We start from the raw sequence: 20,522 nt of genomic DNA, 5'->3' as shown, positions 1-20,522 counted from the left end.
TCCCAGGCGGCCACGGATGCTGGGCCTGCACGTGACCCCACCCCGTTGCCCCGGGAGACGCACAGAGGTTTGTTTTCAAATCCTGGACTCTCCCATCGAGCTCCCCTGGCGTCGCCGGCGGGGGTGCGCGTGGAGTGGGCCTGGTCGCCTGCGCGCCACCGTCCCGACCCTCCCGGCCGCGCGTCCCCGCCGCCCCGCCGCGGTGGTACGGCCCGAGCCTCCAGGCTGCGCAGCCGCCCAGCCCTCTCCAGAGTAGGGGGTCCACTTGCCAGGGAGGAGGTGAGAGGCTCGGAGCCTGAGCGCCTGGGGAGGGCGTTTGGGGCGAGGAGGTCGCCTGGCAATGGAGGAAGGGCCGTGTCCAGCTCGGGCAGCGCCCATACTGCGCCGCAGCCCCTTTGGCCTCAGTTTCCTCGTTGCGCGTCCAACGCTCGGACCTCACTCTGATCCCGCGTCCCTGGTTCTCCAGGTTCCTTTGCCCGACTGTCCCCTGAGGGACCCCGAAGCTGCCCTCTTTTGGTTTGTCCAGATCGGGTGCGACTGGCGGGGCCTCAGCAGCCCTTGACAGTTGGAGAGCCTCCTGCCTGGACACCAACAGCGTGCCATTTCTCCCCACCCCCAGGTCCCGTCAGCAAAATGCTGGGCGTCGAGGAGAACGTGCCCCGGAAGGACCCTGACGATGCAGAGAGCGGGTCCTGTAAGCCCGAAACACCAAGACCGACCCAGGAGGACCAGAGCAGCCCCGAGGACCACCCTCCCCGTAGGTCCATCCCCGGCGGCCCTGTCGCCTCTCCGGGGTGCTTAGTGTGGATTAGGTCGGAAGGAGCCGCTAAGTGCCCCCAGTTCTCTCTTCACCATTCCTCTCCTTTGGTTTGCCCTTCTCCCACCCTGGTCTCTAGGCTCTCTATTGACCACAGGGTCTTCGGTTCTGGAGCAAGTAGTGACCCAAGTGCGATTACTTGAAATATGGCAAGACTTGAGGCTGAGTCATTTCAAAGCCATCTTTGTTCTATTTCGAATTTGTAGGTGGAAAATGGCAGACACCTGGGGTTGATTTTAAACAACCCAAAAGATCCCAGATAGGAACTGTGTTCTCTTGGGGTTCATATTCCTTAGCTCTTATACGAGAGTGGATGTTTTTTATGTTCCTATTGGGGCACAAGGTCACTTCGGTTGGTCTGATCTCACTGGGACGCATCCTGCCCGGAGGGGCAGGACGGCAGCGCGCAGGCCACCAGGCCCACTCCACGCGCACCCCCGCCGGCGACGCCAGGGCCGCTCGATGGGAAATGCATCTCGCATTTCTCTTGTAATAATCTCCAGAGAGTCTAAGCAGTCATCAATCTGAAGACCTAGCCACATGCAAAAACATGAGTTAAGCTCTTGAAGATTGAAATGAGAAAATTGACTTCAAGGCCATGCTACCAAGTTGAATTATATTCATTTCTCTTGTAGCCACGTGGGGTCGCTGCTGGTTAACAGACTGGTACTAAAGCGCAAATTGGGTGCTTGGTAATCCCGACTGGGAATAAGTATTCTGCAGATACGAACGTGAGGCGGGGTGAAAGTCACTTTTTTTGCAAACACAATTTAAGCAATTGAAGTGGCTATTTAAATGAATCCATAGGTAAAACAACTTTCAGTAAAGTGAATAACAAATTCCTCTTTAAAAAAAATAAATTTGAAATTTTATATACTGGGTTGACTTGTTAAATTACTATACTATCTTGAAAATGTCTTTGTCCTTGGGATCTGGATTTTTAAAACCTACCTTAGTTGCATTTTATCTCTAAATTCTCTTTGAGCTCTCACCTTTCCTGAAATTTACAGCTGTTGGAATTGCTTAGTGTTCTCGTTAGCAACAGAACAGTCTTGTCAAAGCAAGCTGTGTGACCTCTGTTGTCATTGGAAAGTGTATAATATTTCCTTCAGTTCTTCAGTGAGCTGCTATAGATCAGTCTCTGAAGATTTTTTTTTGGTTCTCATTTTGAATTAGTGGTAAGTCTATTTGCATATTTGACTGTGTTTTGTAATTTTGGCTGGAACTAAAACTTCAGAGAGGCTGCAAAGTAAAGGGAACTTCAACTATCCACTTAAGGTTCAATTCACCTTTATGTTTGCCTAAGCAGGGACTCATTGCACGCGCTTTCTCTCTATTTTTTTTCCTTTCACCGAAACTAAGTTAAAGTCATGACTTTACCTCGAAAAACTTCATCATGTATCTTCTAAGAACAAAGGCATTCTCCTATGTAACCTCTTTTTTTATGATAAATTTTCCATTATTAAATCTTTTTACTAATGGAAAACTTAAACATTTACAAAAGTTGGGAGGCTAGTATAATGAACCCCCACTTAATCACCCAGCTTGAACAATTACCAAGTTATGGCCAATCTTAGTTAATTTATATCTGCCACACATCTTGGAGCCAAACACTTTTCTGTGAACAAATTATAAAGCTTCATTGAAAGAGTGTGAGAAAACATGATTAATTGTGTGCAACTTAGTTTTATATACCAAATAATCATTACAACTACCATATCTGCTTATTATATGAGAATACAATCTATCGCGAGGTCTTTACCAAGAATTTAGAACAGTGGTTCCCAAATCTGGTTTGTGACAAAACTCTTGGTAATCTATTTAGTAAAATGAAATAAAGATGTTGTAATGAGCTTTTCCTAAAGCTAAATTGATTCCATTTAAAAGATTACACTTCATTCTGACAGTATTCCCTTTCTGCTCTTTTGGAGGTTACATTATCCTTTCTTTTATGAAATGATGGTTTTGGTGGTGGTAGATTTGATTTTTTTTTTTAATTTGCTTGTTTCACTGTCCATACTTGGCCAAACAAAAAGTTGGCGAGTTATTGTCAGTTGCTCACTTTTTGGAAATTGAATTAGTCTGTGAAATCTTAAATCTAAGAACTACTGTTTTAGAAGACCAAATGACATTAGCGCCATTCAGTACTGTCCCTGTGGAGAATTTAATTTTATCAGAGGCAGGAAGAGAAGTGTGGAATTATAATACATGTTTATCATAATTCATGTTTATGTTTGTAAGCAAATTATTGTTTCTTTGCTGCTTAATTATTCTTTTTACTTTGTAAGAGAAAGGTTTTAATTGGTTTCACTTTCTGTTTATTATAAAATAACTCCTCTGGCCTCCCTTACCTCCCATGCTGGACTCCTCTGAGGGGCCCAGTCACGGGGCCTAGAGTTCACAAAATGGAAAGGACTAGAATGGTTGAGTGAGTTTGTGTAAGATCAGTTTGAATCCAAATTTGGGGCCTCCTCAGTGGAGTGAATCTCTGAATAAAATAGAAATTCAGACTCGTGTGGGTTCACCGTTGTCCACTGTCCGTTCTTTCTGTCACAGGTCTGATAGATACAGATAATGACGCTTCCAAGCTCAGCAGTGAGGTTGGGATGAATCATGATTTTCACATGGAAGAAGTTTTACCTCCAAGCAGGTATACACTCTCCTCATTTTCCCATTTTATTTAAAGGCTTCTGACCAGACTTAAAGCATTTTTATGTAACAATACAATCAATGTTTGAATATAAGCCTTAAGAGGTCTCAACAACTTAAACAGAAGAGGAATCAGTTATAATTATTAGTATCAGAGGGACAAGAAGCAAATGTTATTTAACCAGTAAATTATTTTCCAGTGAATAAATGTTATTTAACCAAGCAATTATTGTTGGAATGTTCACTTTGGGACAGGGTGGATTTCCGATCTTTTCTGACAGCTATGGAGGAAGTGGCCTGGAGTAGCTAGCTATTGCTGCGTAACAAATTACCCCAAAACTTAGCAGCCAAAATGACGACGTTCATTATCTCAGTTTCTGTGGGTCAGAAATATGGGCCTGGTTTAACTAACAGTGTGCCTCTGGCTCAAGGTCTTTCCTGAGGTTGCAGTCAGTCTGTTGACTGTTGGCAGGGCCTCCTTCAGTCTTGGCCGCCTGGACCATTCCATAGGGCAGCTCACAACGTGGCAGCTGGCTGCCCTCGCTCCGAGCAGGGGCATGAGAGTGTGAGAGCCAGTGCCTCTGATGGAAACCACAGTCTTGTTATCTAACCTCAGAAGTGATATCCTATGCCCCTGCCACATTCTGTCCCCTAGAAGGGAGTCACTAAACCTAGCCCACACTCCAGGGGACGGGATTATACCAGGCTGTGAGTACCAGGAATTACAGCTCTTTGGGGTCATTTTATTAGCTGCTTACCCATGGCTCGTACCAGTGACTCTTTCAAGTGATCACAGATTAAATAGGCACAGATAAAAAGGTTAATTTTCTAATAGTGGTATTTTCAACTCTTTTTTTTTTCCTGGCTTCATAATTAGCTTAATTTATGAATTAGGATCAGAACCCTGTTGACAAATAATACTCCCCCACCCCCATCAAGCTTTATTTTGATTCTTCTTAGTTCTTCTTAGTTATTGACATTGCAATAAATAAATAGGAACCGTTCAGTAAGTATGAATTAAATGGCTCTGTTGGCTTATTAGCAGGTAAGTGGGTAAATTCACTGTCAGCGTTTACATTTTAAAACAGTTCTAATTTCCCACCAGAATAAATGCCAGAATAAATAATGGCAGCTGTTGATTAGTCGGCTTCCTTAAATGCGTTTGTTATTTGGCAACTTCAGGGAATCTGTCACTAAAGTGCCATTCCCTGTCACAAGCTGCCGCCTGGTCTGCGTGCTCTGATTTGCCCTTGCCTGGTGCCAACAGGTGTCTGTGCCAAGCACAGTTCTGGGAACAGGTTTCCACCAAAATCCAGATCACCTAGCACCACTCTCACTGCTGGCAGGAGAGGAGAAAAAACGAAAGGGAGAGTGAGCTTCTGCTAACGAGCTGGTGGTGAAGGAGTTGGGTTGGGGAGTAGGTCGAGGAAATGGGGGAGGGACAAACGAGCAGGGGAAATAGTACTATTGAGAGCTGGGTTTTCAAGGAAGGTAAGGCAAAGTTTATCTCTGGAAAAAGGTCCAAGTAGAGTTTGAGGTCACTTGTCTATGATCCATTCGTGGAAGGTGGAAGGTCTGTGTCTAGATTCATATTTTCGCACGTCGATGTGCAGTTGTTTCAGCACCATTTGTTGAAAAGACTGTCCTTTCTCAATTGAATTGCCTTTGTTTCTTCTGTCTTTCTAAGGGAAAAAAAAGACCGATCTTTCTGGCTTCCACGACTGGCTACATGAGGCTGGAAATATAGGAGGAACAAGTTTGGAGGGAGACGATAATGAATTCAATTTTAGACCTGCTGATTTGGAAATATCTGTGGGTATTCAGGTATTATCAAAGAAGGAAAATCCTTTCCTAGAGTTTAAGACTATAAGAAAATGAAAGATCATTTAGTTCATTGCTATATGTGTACATACACGGAAACGGAGTCACATGTTATCTAGGCTAAATGCAAAACCAGTGCTACAGCTCAGCCTGACCTCTCTTCGGGGTTCTTCCTACTGCAGAGAGAGGGCTGTTCTAGAACCGCGAGAGCCCTTCTGAGAGGTTTTGCAGATGCCCTGGACAGCCCAGTCTGACCCCTGCTGTTGAACTCTGTTGCAGTCCAAACATAGTTCCTGGCCTTTCCCTGTCAGCGTAATGGTCTTTTATCATACAAACGCTTATCTGGGGCTTAGGAGATAATGTCTTAGAGCCATTTTTGGATAGAACAAGTAATTTGTTTATTTAACCCTTGTACAGTCTGGAAGGCAAGGTCAAGGAGAAAATGCACGATGCCTTTTGGGATCATCTTAAACAGCAACTATCAGCTACTCCCCCTGACTTCAGCTGTGCTCTTGAGCTTCTGAAAGAAATGAAAGAGGTGAGCAACTAACCTTCCATTTGTACATGTGAAGTTCCTGGACAGCCCCAGCTCATTTGAATGTCAGTGGCTCGCAAATCCTAAGAGCGTGGTCCGTGAATCCGTCATAATCTAATCAGTCGACAAAAATCACACAGTAATTTCAACAAGGGAGTTTTCATATAAAAATCATTATAACAGGGAATTGGAGAAATGAGGGCTTTGGGCCAGTAAGAAGCAAAGAGAACTCTAAAGAACACGGGAAGATCAGATAAAAGGAGGGTCCACCGTACCCCTAGGGCTGACATAGAACACCCCAGGACTCATTGGAGAGGGCACAGCTGTGCCAGGGGAAGTTGCTGACCACCACACACGGCAGGCACTGGGTGCTAGGGTACCAGCCCCTGCTGCAGCCGCCTGGCACTGGAGACGCCACTCAGGCTGCAGGAGCTGGCAGCTGGCAAAGCCACGCATGCTACAGGAACCTGCCAAGTGAGCATTCCAGAACCCAAAAGAAACGCTCTTGCCTTTTGTGGTGTTTTTCTAGTACGTGGTGCACACACCCTCAGGTAACCCCTAGTGATTCACACCCTTGTATAATCCTCTCTCCTCTCTCTCCTCTCTCTCCTCGAGTGAGGATGAGATCTGTAACTGGCCTCTAACCAGTAGAATATGGCAGAGGTGCTGGGATCTCTCATTTTGTTGTGTAAGACTGTCGTAGCAGACTGGAGAGAGACATTCTCCTGCTGGCCTTGAAGAAGCAAACAGGTACGTTGTGAACTGCCTCTGGAGAGGGCCATGTGGCCAGGAAATGCAGGCGGCCTCTAGGACCAGCACCCAGCCAACGGCCAGTAAGAAGCTGGGGCCCTCAAGCATATAGCTGTAAGGAAATGAATTCAGCCAACAATTTGAACGAGCTTGGTAACAGATTCTTCCCCAGGCAAGCTTCCAAATGAGAATGCAGCCCAGCCGACATCTTGATTAGAGCCTTGTGAGACCCTGAACAGAGCACCCAGTTAAGCTGTGCCTGGACCCCTGACCCACAGACGCTGTGAGATAATAAATGTATATGCTGTTTTAAGCATCTAAGTTTACGGTAGTTTGTTAGGCAGCATAGAAAACTGCACAGACTGCAGTTTACTGCAGTCATACTGCATATAGTGCACTTTATAGATGAAGCTTAAAATTTACCATCTGGTAAAGGCAAAATATTTAACAAATTTCATTTTTCCAGAGCAGAGAAAGGATGGATGGACTTGGTGCTAAGAGATGATAAATTGACAAATGTCACATTCCACTGCTTTGGCTATTCAGCTCCCACACTCACACTTCCACACACATTTGAATTCCCGGACTGTCTGATCTGATGGCTCGGGAGGTTAGACAACACCCAGCTCCTCATGGGAAGCTCAGACCACGTGGTCACCACTGTCCTATGATGAGGTATTTACTTCCTGCCAAGGCCTAGGAGCAAAGGCAAATAGTTATCTTTAGAAGAGGGCATAGATTTGCTCCAAAGTCCTGGCGCTCTGTGCTGTGATGCCCCTGTGAGTGCCTGCCAGAGGCTCAGTACCACATCCTTACTTGCTGTGAACACTTCAAGTATCATTGAACCTGCTGGGTCATAAGTCCCAAGTGGTAGAGCAGCTCGTCTGGCAGCCTGGACTTGCTTCAGCGCCTTCTTTGGCTCTGGAGCCCCATGAGGTTAAAATTGGCAACCCCATCAGTGACTAAATGAGTGTCACATAAGAACGTCCAAACCTATGGAGAATTTTTGTAAGAGTCTGATTTTATTTGAGCCAAACAGACACCGTGCTGGGGAGCAAGGTCTCAAATGCACCAGAGGATGACAGTTTTGCAGTTTCTTTTATACATTTTGAATTAAGGGGGGAATGTAAGGAAGATTATAGTTAACAAGATTATTTGCTCCCTTGAGGGGTCTGAATAAGACTGGCATTTCAGAGGTGCACTATCCTAGATGCACAGAAACAATGGACAGGGCTGGCTTAAGGCAAAGGTAAACCTTTTACTACAGAAACTATATTCCTGGGACGTGACTACCCACCATGACCTGCCCAGGTAGGAATTTATGATCAGATCAACCTGGGAGATTACTTTCAGTTATTTGACTTGTCAGATTGATTACAGAGCCCTTTTTTAATCCACAAAACACAAATGTGGTGTAGGTTACCTCGAAAATCCAAAAAGACTTATAAGTACCGTGCTTCTTTTTTCATGGTGGGAAGTTTGAGGTACAGCAACTTGTCTTTCATCTTGGAGGGAATAGCTTGGCAAGGTCCAGACCCCTGAAGCTCTGGCAGCTTCGCTGAATTCTTGTGGGGATTATCTGCCATCCTCCAGTTTGCATGTCTTTCTAAGGTATCTAAAATATTTGCTATTTCCTGCTCATCAGACCCAGTGGACATATGGCCGTTGAGTTCAAACCTCATTCATGGTACCAATTTTGTATCAGTCAGGGTCCAATCAGGAGAAGAAAGCAGACAGTAATTTGAACAGAGGGGAGCTGTAATGCTGTAGGAGCTTGCTGAGGAGCACACAGAACCAGGAAGGAGGACTCTTCCTCTTAGCATCTCGTCCGCATACACTAACAAAACCTAACTTTGTGCCAGCCAGCAAAGCAAAACTACAGGAAGGGCCGGCTGCATTTTCCGAGTCGGCACTGAAGGGTGGACCCGGAACTGACACATGGATCCACAGGGACGACTGGCGCGGTTTCCCATTTGCACAGATGACATGGAGCACCTTGCACTTTGTTTAAGAAGAAGCTAAACATGGGATCTCGCTATGACAACACGGTTTTCCATTCAATTAAACAAATGATCATTGAATCCCATCCCTCACCCCCCACCATGTTCTGTAGGTTACGGGGCACAGAGATGAAGAGAGACTCTGTTCATAGGTTAATCGGCTATTTCCAGTTACTTTTAGCAGTTCCTTTGCGTATTTTATCCTTACTCTTTGAAGTAAAAGTCTCAAAAATGCCCGCTTTTCTAAATAAAGAGTACATGTCATGGTGTGTATTTTATATTTGTTATAGTTTGTGGGTTTTTTTTTTAACTTTTTAAAAATTTAAGTGTGTTTTTCCAGGACCCATCAGCTCCAAGTCAAGGAGTTGTTTCAGTCTAGTTGTGGAGGGCGCAGCTCACAGTGGCCCATGTGGGGATCGAACTGGCAACTTGTTGTTAACACGTTGCGTACGGCGGGGTTTAAATCCCTCATACCCCTCTGTTCTGGCAGGTTTTTAAAAGAAACTACTTTAAAATGCACTCTTCTCTTTAAAGCATAAATGCTTCTATGTCATTTATTATTTTTCTATAAATAATAGATTCTACAAATAAATTATTCTATAAATAATTATTCTACAAATAATTCAATAAAATATGCAAAGTAAAAAGAGTCAACAGTAAAAACGAGAATTCTCGTTATCCGTCCTTAATGCATGGCTCAGAAAAAAACGAAGATTCTCGTGATCTGTACGCAACGTGTTAAGAACACCACGCTCTAACCCACTGAGCTAACCGGCCGCCCCCGTTTGTATTTCTTTTTACCACACTCCTTGATTTTGTTTATCTCTTTATCTCATTCTGCCCAGACAATAATATATCATTGCCGTAATTGATGCCCTAAAGCCTTGGACTATTATTGGCCCCTAAACAAAGATAAATAGTGCTGTCTAGGGAATTTAGGGACCCAGCTTCTTGATCCTTAAAAGCCACAGGCTGGGATGTCTTCGACTAGAGCGTTTGTCCGTTAGAGAAAGTCTGGGACTCTAACCCCAGTGTAAGTCCTCTGACTTTGTTTCCTGGGCAGATCCTGCTCTCCCTGCTGTCACCTCGCCAGAACCGCCTCAGAAGTGAGATCGAGGACGCTCTGGACATGGACCTCCTCAGGCAGGCGGCAGAACGCGGGGACCTCCATGTCCCTCATCTCTCTAAGCGCATTCTCAACATGGTGACCCTGCTGTGCGCACCAGTTCGGGACGAAGCCGTGCAGAAACTCGAGAACGTTGCAGACCCCGTTTGCTTACTGAGGTGTGACGCTTGATTCCGTCCCCCGAAACCTGCCTCTTCCCCTGGGTGATCGCCCCTATCTTGGCTGGCCCTACCTGACTAACCCCCTTCTCTCGGCCTATTAGCTTTCCTTTTCCAAAGATGGCCTTGCCAGACTCTTTGATGATCCTTTTAGATTGATTGGCCCCCTGAGTAATGTCCTACCATAAAACGTGAGCATACATAATCTTTTCTCCCAAGGAGTCCAAACATTGATTTCCCGTTTTCTTGTCGTAGTTCATACACTATGGGGCAGGGTGGGGGGGAGGTTAAAGTGATTGGCCCAGAAATCAGATCAGAAGTAGCACCACCTGTCGTCCCACTTCCCAGAGAGAATTGTTAGCGATCTGGTGTGTTTTCTTCCACTGACTACTTTTTCTTAAGAGACACCAGAATGACCATGTGGAAAGAGATCTAGCTCAGAGACTTCCAGGTCCAAAGGCTTCTGTTCCTAGCTCTGCTACTCACTCACTCTGGGCCACATGTCCTCTTTGGTAAATTTAGGAGGCAGGACTAAGTCCGTTTTAAAGCCCCTCCCACTTTTAGGATACAGTGATTTAATGACTCCTTGTGTCGGAACCCTTCTCACTAGATTCCTTTTCGTAGTATCAATGTTCTGTTTTCCCTTATGTCAGAGGGATCTTTCACGTTCTGGGCCTGATGAAAATGGACATGGTGAACTATGCTATCCAGAGCCTTCAGCCCCACCTGCAGGAACATTCCATCCAGCATGAACGGGCTAAATTCCAGGAACTCCTCAACAAGCAGCCGAGTATGTATATAACTCGAGGGTAGGAGAGGGACGGTCTGACCTTGGGTCTGATTTGTATGATGCTGGAGAGTATTCCATCTCTTAAGGAAGCGCAAGTTTCTTCCTCAGGTAGCGGGAGGGAGAAGGAACAGCTAGGACAGAGACACCCCTCCGACCCCAAAGCATCTGTTCATTGAGAGAAGAACCTTAGCCTAGAAGCCTCAGGGATGCGGACGCTGAGGGCGCCCACACACTTCCTGTCACAGGCCTCCTCGACCACACCACCAAATGGCTGACCCGAGCGGCAGCAGACCTCACCACACTGCCTCCAGCGGGCCCTGACGCTCCCGACTCCTCCAGTGTGGCCTGCCCGTCTCCCAGTGAGGCAGCCGACAACCCAGAGCCCGTCAGCCCTGCCATGGTGCTGTCCCAGGGTTTCCTGAACCTTCTTCTCTGGGACCCTGAAAATGAGGAGTTCCCTGAGGTAGGCCATGCCCGCATGGGATCTGAGCGCCACGTTGTTTTGCACTCAGGGCTGCCACCAGGGCCCTCCTCTCCTGACGGCCTGTCCTTCCCGGCTTCCTCAGACCCTGCTGAGGGACAGAGCCCGGCTGCAGGAGCTGGAGTCGCAGCTGCGCCAGTTAACCGTCCTGGCTGCCGTCTTGCTGGTGGCCAGCAGTTTCTCTGGCAGTGTTCTGTTCGGCTCGCCTCAGTTTGTGGATAAGCTGAAACGCATCGCCAAAGCCCACATGGAGGAGTTTAATTCCAGGTGAGCTGCACAGGTTGGTTGGTTGGCTTTAGAGTCCACGATACGTGGTAGGAGGGCCCCGGCAGAGCAGGATGATGGCTTACGTACCACACAAAGCGCAGAACGGCACTTTGCACCCATCCACAGAGATTGTGGGTGTCTTTCTATAAGTGGTCTTGAGGCTTGTGACAAAGAAAAATAAAACTTTCTTCCAAAAAGAGTAGCGTGGAGGATACTTTGCTACAAAATGATTCATGATCTTGTTTGCCGCAAGGGAGTGGTTACCGAGCTGATGGAGGACAGCGCAGTGGGCTGGTCGTATGTACAGGTCGGAGCTGATCGGTCCGTCAGTGGCACTGACTGACATCCCCTGTGTGCAGGGCATCACAGCAGCGGAATCAGGGGGCTAGGCTTGTCACTGGAATTAGTGACAGTGGGACGGATGACCATGGGAAATGTCCAAGAAAGTCTTAAAAATGTATGTACATGTATACCGAGGGTGCCAAAAAAGTAGATACACATTTTTTTAAAAAAGATTTTATTGGGGAACAGTGTGTACTTCCAGGACTTTTTTTCTAAGTCGTTGTCCTTTCAATCTTTGTTGTGGAGGGTGCGGTTCAGCTTCAAGTTGTTGTCCTTTCAGGCTTAGTTGTAGAGGGCGCAGCTCAGCTCCAGGTCCAGTTGCCGTTGCTAGTTGCAGAGGGCACAGCCCACCATCCCTTGCGGGACTCGAGGAATTGAACTGGCAACCTGTAGTTGAGAGCCCACTGGCCCATGTGGGAATTGAACCGGCAGCCTTCGGAGTTAGGAGCATGGAGCTCTAACCGCCTGAGCCACCGGGCCGGCCCTGGATACACATTTTAAGAAAGGAAAAAAACGTATTAAAATTACTCTGATGGTCATCATGTTGATCACCTCTTGCAATTGCAGAAGTCAAACGTGACTTGTATTCATCTTCTGTTACCGGTATATACTGAGTACTACAATTTTAATATAGTTTTTTCCTTTCTTAAAATGTGTATACATTTTTTTTGGCACCCTCTGCAAATAAATAAGTTCCATGAAGCTAAAGAATACTGAGTTGATCCGAGAGCAGAACCAAACCCTTGTCCGGAGTTGACTTTAGTTTATCTTGTTTACTAAGAAGTAGAACCTGGTACCATATGAAATATTAGTTGATATCTTGAGGGTTAGAGGGAAGACACTGAACCTACCCACTGACCTCTGCTGTGGCCCAGGGCTGGGCTGAGGGCAGGAAGATGGCTGGGAGACGCCCGCAGGTGGGCACAGCTGCTGCTGTGGAGCTTCCCAGGCTTGGCCTGTGCCAGGGCCACCTGGTGGTACCTGCTTCCTCTCCTTCCTGGCCTAGGCCCGAGGAGGCTATGCTGACCGTGAGTGAACAGGTGTCTCAGGAAATACATCAAAGCCTCAAGAGCATGGGCCTTGCTGCTCTGAGTAGCGACAACACCGCATCCCTGATAGGACAGCTGCGGAGCATTGCCAAGGAGGAGAACTGTGTCCGCAGTGTCATTGGTGAGGTGGCTGGGGGTGTGAGTGCTGCGGGGAGAGGTAGAGCCCAACCCTGGAAGTCAGTGCCTGAACTGTTCAACAGGGACAGGCACGATCATTGCACAAGTCACTGCTTAGGCTTTAGTTTTTTCAAAATGCTGGGTTGAAAATAATATCTATTTTAAAGATCGACTCAGTGGTTCTAAGGAAAATTTGTACCCAGGAATTCATGACTTCTAGGTGTGGTCTACTGTCCAACCAACCTGGTTAAGTCAACCCTGGCCTTCATGGCCATTTTCTGACTGTAGTCGGAGACATGTGAGATCCATCCCCTGCCAACAAGAAACTAATGCTGAATTATGCTGGAGGATATGGTCCCCTAGGAGGGACTCCCCACATCCCACATTGGAACGGAGGCTGTGAACTTGGCTTTGCTCTTAACCTCAGCCACAGCAGTCTAAGATGCTCCTGTTATGTCACTTACTCAGTAGGATCTAACTGATGGATACTTAAGTAATCTTTTGAATAATCAAAAACTTACTAGCCCACTAGTTTTTGATCTTGGCTTTGTCCTTGGGAGCAAGATAGCAGCCCCCTTCCCCAAAAATCAAAACAGATTTCCTTATCTCCAGCTAAGCGAGTAGGTTAGTGAGTAGCTCAGTTAACTTAGAACTTGGATGATGCAGGGGCAGCATTTCTCCCTGAAAGTTGTTTGCCTGTTCCCGTCTCACTGTCCTTTCCTGCCTGTAGATCAGCGGATCCATTTGTTTCTCAAATGCTGTTTGGTTCTTGGTGTGCAGCGATCTCTGTTAGACCTCCCTGGAGGCCTTACTCTCATCGAAGCAGAACTGGCCGAACTGGGCCAGAAGTTTGTCAACCTAAAGCATCACAATCAGCAGGTGTTTGGTCCCTACTACACGGAAATACTAAAAACCCTCATCCCCCCAAGCCAGGCACTGGAAGCAGAAGTTGCGTCTCTCTGATAGCACCAGCTCCAAGCCCTGGCACCTTGGACCCAGAAAAGCAGCCCATCATTTTGCTGGGGTGACATCACCAGTGACCAGCCAAGCAGCATGCCTTTCACCCCCCTGCACCCAGTGCCAGGGCTGGAGTGAGCCAGCGTGTAAACCCAGCTGGCCCAAATTCATTCACTAATAAACTTGTGAGCTGAAAACCACTGTTCCTGTGCTGAGCTGTGGCCAGGCCCTGTGCCCTCAGCCCCCAACAAGCTAAGAAGCCAGAGGCCCCCAGTTTTTCCTCCCCTGGCTAGGTGTTCCCTTCAACATGAGAAGCCAAGAAGCCAAGACACCCAAGTGCTAGCGTTCTTTTGTCTAAGGGTAAAGCATTTCTCTGAGGACTCTAAGAACTCTGTGGAATTATCCAAAATATGAGTATAAGGGTTTCTCTGGAAGTTAGAACTTTGTTTTGTCCAGTTCAGCTTTTTGTCCAGTTCAGGATTGGGCACCGTTGGAAGAATTTAACAGGAACCTAATTTCTAGGGTGCAGCAAGGAGTCAAGAAATAGTAAGAGCTTCCGCTCCCTCTTCTGTTGCAGGATCTGAAGCAGACTGCAAACCGGGGCTGGGTATAAAAGGGATATTGGCGGCTGCGAGCCTGCAGTTGAGAACAGGTTTCAGAGTTCATGGGATTTCTCACTCAAGTATCCAGAGTTCAGGCTTGGACAGTTGGGTCAGTGTCTGACTTGGATCAGGGTTTTCCTTGGTCCTGTCCTGTAGCCGAGTGAGTCTCATCTCTAAGCTGAGACAGAGGGGATGTGGGCATTCAGGGGTGGAACACCTTCCATCCTTCTTCCCACTTTCAGTCTGGGACTTTAATTGGCAGTTTTGGTTGTGAGCTCCTGTTTGGCACCACAAATGAGAGACGTTCTGAAAGGACCTGAGCTTGTCTTCTGGGGTTGTAGAGATCCAAGCCGTCATTCTCAGGGTGACGGCAGCAGAGCAGCCCCAACCTAGTATGGCTGAAATGAGGAAAATGTTCCATTCAGATTCGCCCCCCCCCTTTATGGATGCACAAGAGAAACAGAAATACACTAATGCACTCCCCAGGCAGGGTGAAGAGAAACAATGTTCTCACCATCTGAGGCGTGGAGGGAGCTGAAGATAACACACTTAATGTAGGAAGAACAACTGAAGAGGGGCTTGAGTTCCGTTCGCCCAGGGTTTCCTCCTCCGTGACTTCCTGTTTGGAGAGTAGAGGCTCGCTGGTGGCACAGCCGGTCAGCAGTGTGACGTCTACTGTGACCAGAAAAGCCGGAGGGCCTGGGTCACTCAGAGCTTCCTCCTTCTGAGGATGTCCTGTAGCTAGAGAAGCCCAGAAAAACGAGTATGTTTAAGAAACAGTGAGCTTTGTCTGGATGGATTCTCTTATCTGCAACAATTAGAATTTTTTTTAAAAATCCACATTTTGGAAGCCTCATTATCTGAGAGGCAGAAGTGATCTGAAGGGATTCCTGTGAAGAGGGCTACCTGGTCGGTGGGTGCAGACACGAGGCTGACAACAGAACCTTGCTTTGCACTTCATAATAGAAATATGAAAAGATCGATTTCTTAGAAGTTTTGAGTTAATTTTCGTGTGCCTCCACGTGGAGGAGACAGGGATCCTGACCTGAACAAGGAAAGATAGCTCAATTCAATCCTGCGTTAGGCCGGCCGGAGGAATGAGTCGTAGGAGACCAAGATCGGTCTATTAGAACTTATTTGGCGTGTTTGAGCTGCGGGAGGTCAGGCTGGAGCAGAGGGAAAAGACCATAGCCTCCCCGAGCAAAGAGGGGTGTGGAGCTTTTTAGGAGGGGTAAACGAGGCTGTTCCCCCTTCAGTGCTTCAGGGGGGTTTCATTGCATTGTCTCTAGCAACCAAGGGTTTGGGGGCCTGACCAAGGCCTCCGGCTCCACACCCTGGCCCCCAGGCCTCCATCCGGACACCCCAGGCCAGCGGATCACAGGCCCCTAAGAGACAAACAAAGTACAAAGCAAGACAGGATGAGGTGGTTTCTACATTCCAGGCGGCTTCTCCAGGCCTAAGGCAAACACAAGCCGGCAGGTACAAGGTACAAAGCCAGACAAGATGGCTTTTAAGATAAGAAGGTTCCTGTTCCTGGCCTAACTATGGCCTAACATCCTGCACATGGTTTGAGAGATATAAATTTCAAATTGTAAAATATACATAAAATGTACCGTTAGTGACAATTAGTACATTTACAGCATGTACAACTATCCCCACTATCTAGTTCCGGAACGTTTTCCTCACCACAAAGGGAAATCCCGGACTCATTTAGCAGTCACTTCTCTTTCTTCCCTTCCTGTAGCCCCTGGTGACCACTGAGCTGCTTTCTGTTTCAATGGATTTTCTGACTCTAGATAAACAGAATAACATGAAGTCTTTTTGTGACTGGCTTCTTTCACTCAGTAAGTTTTAAAGCTTCATCATGTTGTAGCATGTTCTGATTTCTGCTTTTATCTTTATTATTTCCTTCCTTCTCTTGGCTTTGGGTTTATTTCACTCTTCTTTTTTGAGGTTCTTGAGGGCAGAAGCATAGATATTTAAGATTTTTCCTCTTTTCCAATGAGTGCATTTAGTACTATGAATTTCCATCTCAGCACTGCTTTACCTTGTCACACAAATTTTGATATGTTGTATTTTTGTTTTCATTCAGTTTAATGCATATTTTGATTTCCCTTGAGATATTCTTTTTTACCCATCGATTTTTTTTAAAGTGTGTTGTTTGTTTCTAAGTATTTGGAGAATTTCCTGTTATCTTTCTGTTATTGATTTCTACTTTGATTCTACTGTGGTTCAGTAACACACTGTGTATGATTTTAATTCTTAAATGTAATTTTAAATTTGTTGAGGTTTGGTTTATGGCCCAGTATATGTTCCAATGGGCACTTTAAAGACAAAAGTGCATTCTGTTGTTGTTGCCCAGAGTGTTCTATAAGTGCCAGAAAGATCCTGTTGGTTGATGGTAGTAAGTTCTACATCCTTGCTGATTTTCTCTCTACCATGTTTTCCCAAAAATAAGACCCAGCCGGACCATCAGCTCTAATGCATCTTTTGGAGCAAAAATTGATATAAGGCCCAGTCTTATTTTAATATAAGACCGGGTCATATATAATATAATATAATATAATATAATATAATATAATATAATATAATATAATATAATATAAATATAATACTGGGTCTTATATTAATTTTTGCTCCAAAAGACACATTAGAGCTGATGGTCCGGCTGGGTCTTATTTTTTTGGGGAACAATGGTAGTTGTTCTATCAGTTGTTGACCAAGTCTCCAACTACATTAGTCTGCTCAGGCTGTCGTAACAATCCACCATAGAAATGTATTTCTAGGATGGCCGGTTGGCTCAGTGGTTAGAGCACAGTGCTCATAACACCAAGGTCACCAGTTCGATTCCCACATGGGCCAGTGAGCTGCGCCCTCCACAACTAGATTGAAAACAATGACTTGACATGGAGCTGATGGGTTCTGGAAAGACACACCGTTCCCCAATATTCCTCAATAAAATTTTTAAAAAAAGAAAAAGAAAAGGAAAAAAAAAGAAATGTATTTCTCACAGTTTTGGAGGCTGGAAAGTTCCAGATCAAAGTCTGGCAAATCAGTTTCTGATGAGTACTCTCTTCCTGGCCTATAGATGGTTCCATCTTGCTATGTCCTCACATGGCCTTCTTCATGTCTGTGTCTGGAGATCTCTCTCTCTCTCTCTCTCTCTCTCTCTCTCTCTCTCTCTCTCTCTCTCTCTCTCCCCCCTTCCTTCCCTCCTTTGCTTTTGTCCCTCCCTTCTTCCTCCCTCCCTCCACTTCTATTCCTTTTCTTGTAAGACCAGCAATTCTATTGAATTATGACCCTTATGACCTCATTTAACCTTAATTACCTCCTAAAAGCCCTATCTCCAAATTGTCATATTGGGAGCCGGGGCTTCTACATAGGAGTTTTGCAGGGACACAATTCAGTCCATAATATTTGTGGATTTGTCTGTTTCTTTCAATTCAGTCAATTTTTGCTTCACATATTTTATAACTCTGTTGTTTGGTGCATGCACAGTTAGGATTGATATGTTTTCTTGGTTCATTGACTCTTATCATTATATAACACCCCTTCTCTCTTGTAATTTTCTTTGCTCTGAAGCCTACTTTATGAGATTTTAATATAGCCACTCATGCTGTCCTTTGATGTTTGTATTACATATCTTTTCTATCCTTCTACACTCAACCTGCCTATATTGTTATTATTTGAGGCAAGTTTTCTTGTAGACAGCATATAGTTGGTTCATGTTTTTTAATCTACTCTGCCAACCTGTTTTCTAATTTGTTGTTTTAGAGCATTTAAATTTAGTGTAATTATGATATGTTAGGGCTTAAATCTGCCATTTTTGTTTTTATTTTGTAGTTATTCCCTTTTCATTTTTTCATTCTTTTCTTATCTCTCTGTGATCTACTTGAAAAAGGTTTAAAATTCCATTTCAATTTATCTGTAGTGTTTTTGAGTTTATCTCCTTGCATAACTTTTTTAGTGTTTGCCCTAGGTGTTATGTGTATACATAACTTGCCATAATCTTCTGGTATCATCATTTACCAGTTTGAGTAAAGTATAGAAAAATCTTACTTCCCTTTACATCCTTTTACCTTCCCCATTTAAAAGACAATTGTTTTAAATATTTCCTCTACATACATTTAGAACCACATTAGATTCTGTTATAATTTTTGCTTCAACCACCAAACATAATTTAGAAAACTCAAGAGAAGGAAAGTACTTACCCATATTTTTGCTTAATGGTTACCCTTCCTGATAGTCCAAGGTTACTTCTTTTAGCATTTTCTATTTAGAAAACTATTCTACCATTCTTTTAGGGCAGGTGACTATGTCCCTTAGTTTTTCTTCATCTGAGAATGTCTTGATTCCTCTTCATTTCTAAAGAATATTTTCGCAGGGTATAGAATTCTGGGTTCACAGTTCTTTCAGCACCTGAAAAATATTGTACTACATCCTTCTGGCCTCCATAGTTCTGCTGACAAATCCAGTCATTCAAATTACTTTTCCCCCTATAGGGAAGGTGTCATTTTTCTCTCACTACTTTCAAGAAATTTTTCTTTGTTTTTCGGTTTCAGAAATTTAATTATGATGTATCTTGGCATGGATTTCTTTTGGTTTATCTGGATTAGGGTGTGCTCAGCTTCTTGAATCTGTAGATTTATGTCTGGCCGAATTTGGGGAAGTCTTTAGCTATTATTTTTTGGGGTAGTTTTTCAGCCCCACCCTCTTTCTCCTCTCCTTCTGGGACTGTGCTGACAAAAATGTTTGATATTTTGTTATAGACCTCTAGGTCCCTGAGCCTCTCTTCATTTTTGTTTTCAATCTATTTTCTCTCTCTGTTGTTGAAACCGGGTAATTTCTATTGTTCTGTCTTCTAGATTGTGGATTCTGTCTTTCCTGTCCATTCTGCTGTTGAGCCCATCCAATGAGATTTTAATTTTGGTTATTGTATTTTTCAGGAGCAGCCACGTTATTGCTGAGCAATAGTGAGAGTTCTCCATAGACTTGACACCACCCCAAAGAGAGTGTTGGGGAACCTCTTTAAAGCCTTGTGAGAGTGGAAGTCTAGGCTGCCCGTTAGGCCTTTGCTGGCCTGCCTAGGGGTGGGGTCACAGGGTCTGTGGTGTGTGGATGGAATAGAGTGGTTAGTGTCTTCAAGTTTTCTGTTTTGCTAGGCTGCTCCTTTTCTGTCCTTTGGCTACAGAGCGCCTTGGGCTTTGTGCCCATTGGTGTTTCTGTCAGGGCTTTTAATTATACTTAGTGAGAAGAGTATCTTACTAGAAGTTCAGTTTACTTTTGATAGCTATTGTCAAGTTGTCCTTTGTTACATATGGTGCAAACATTTTCAGGTTTTTTGATGGTCCATTTTGCTATGCAGAAATGTTTGATTGTTATATAGTTGAATATATTGATCTTTAAAAAAATGGATTCAGAGTTTTATAACATGCTTGGACGGACCTGTTTCATACCAAGTTTATGGAAAAAGAAGTCTCCTTTTTTTTTTTTTTGGTAGCTTTGTGTTTCATTTTTCTTTCTCTTCCTTCCTTCCTTCTTTCTTCCTCTTTCCTCTTTCCTTCCCTCCTTCCTTCCTTTCCTTTCCTTTCTTTCTTTCGCAATTAAATATATGAGCCATCTGGAATTTATCTTGGTGTAAGTAGGAATAGGAATCTCCCTGCACTGTTCCCACCACCCCGTGACTACTCAGTTTTCCCAGCTGTCTTTACTGGATAATAAATATTTTATGGTGTTAGGGAAATTCTTCAATTTGGTAAATGCTTGTTTATAACAGTGTTGCTAACACCTGAGTCCTGGAAGCAGCAGTCACAGAGCCATTGAGGCCTCACTGAGCAATGGGTAGTTCAAACCTCTGAGTTTCTTGGGTGTTATTGATGGCAACTGGTGCTGTGTGAGCCAGTGTGAACTGCATGACAGACCGACAGGTCTGCCTGTCCGCTTGCTGGGAGTCAGGTGGGATCTCATACCCTGCAGGTATAGGTAGGAAGCCGGAGGTGGCCAAAGCTGACAGAGGGTGTTGTGAGTTGTCCTGGAAAGTGCTCCAGTTTGCAGGGTTCTG

General features: G+C 45.0%; 1 protein-coding gene across 1 annotated transcript; it reads left to right on the top strand.

Moving 5' to 3' along the window:
- Positions 1–630: 630 nt before the first annotated feature.
- TCP11 (t-complex 11) lies at positions 631–13,958 on the top strand. The gene is made up of 9 exons (XM_019738716.2): positions 631–757; positions 3,359–3,467; positions 5,705–5,825; positions 9,636–9,856; positions 10,510–10,646; positions 10,892–11,109; positions 11,213–11,394; positions 12,743–12,906; positions 13,633–13,958. The coding sequence occupies exons 1-9, from the start codon at positions 634–636 to the stop codon at positions 13,863–13,865; spliced, it is 1,509 nt and encodes a 502-aa protein (XP_019594275.2). The 5' UTR covers positions 631–633; the 3' UTR covers positions 13,866–13,958.
- Positions 13,959–20,522: the final 6,564 nt, after the last annotated feature.

Source organism: Rhinolophus sinicus, linkage group LG05 (assembly GCF_036562045.2).
Source record: "Rhinolophus sinicus isolate RSC01 linkage group LG05, ASM3656204v1, whole genome shotgun sequence".
Taxonomy (NCBI): domain Eukaryota; kingdom Metazoa; phylum Chordata; class Mammalia; order Chiroptera; family Rhinolophidae; genus Rhinolophus; species Rhinolophus sinicus.
This window is presented reverse-complemented; position numbering and strand designations above follow the sequence as displayed.

Excerpts from the sequence above, each read along its gene's own strand:
- TCP11 (XM_019738716.2), top strand. The coding sequence starts at position 634 with ATGCTGGGCGTCGAGGAGAACGTGCCCCGGAAGGACCCTGACGATGCA. Across the intron at positions 10,647-10,891 it reads ACTCCTCAACAAGCAGCCGA|GCCTCCTCGACCACACCACC; the intron begins GTATGTATATAA and ends TTCCTGTCACAG. Across the intron at positions 11,110-11,212 it reads AAAATGAGGAGTTCCCTGAG|ACCCTGCTGAGGGACAGAGC; the intron begins GTAGGCCATGCC and ends CGGCTTCCTCAG.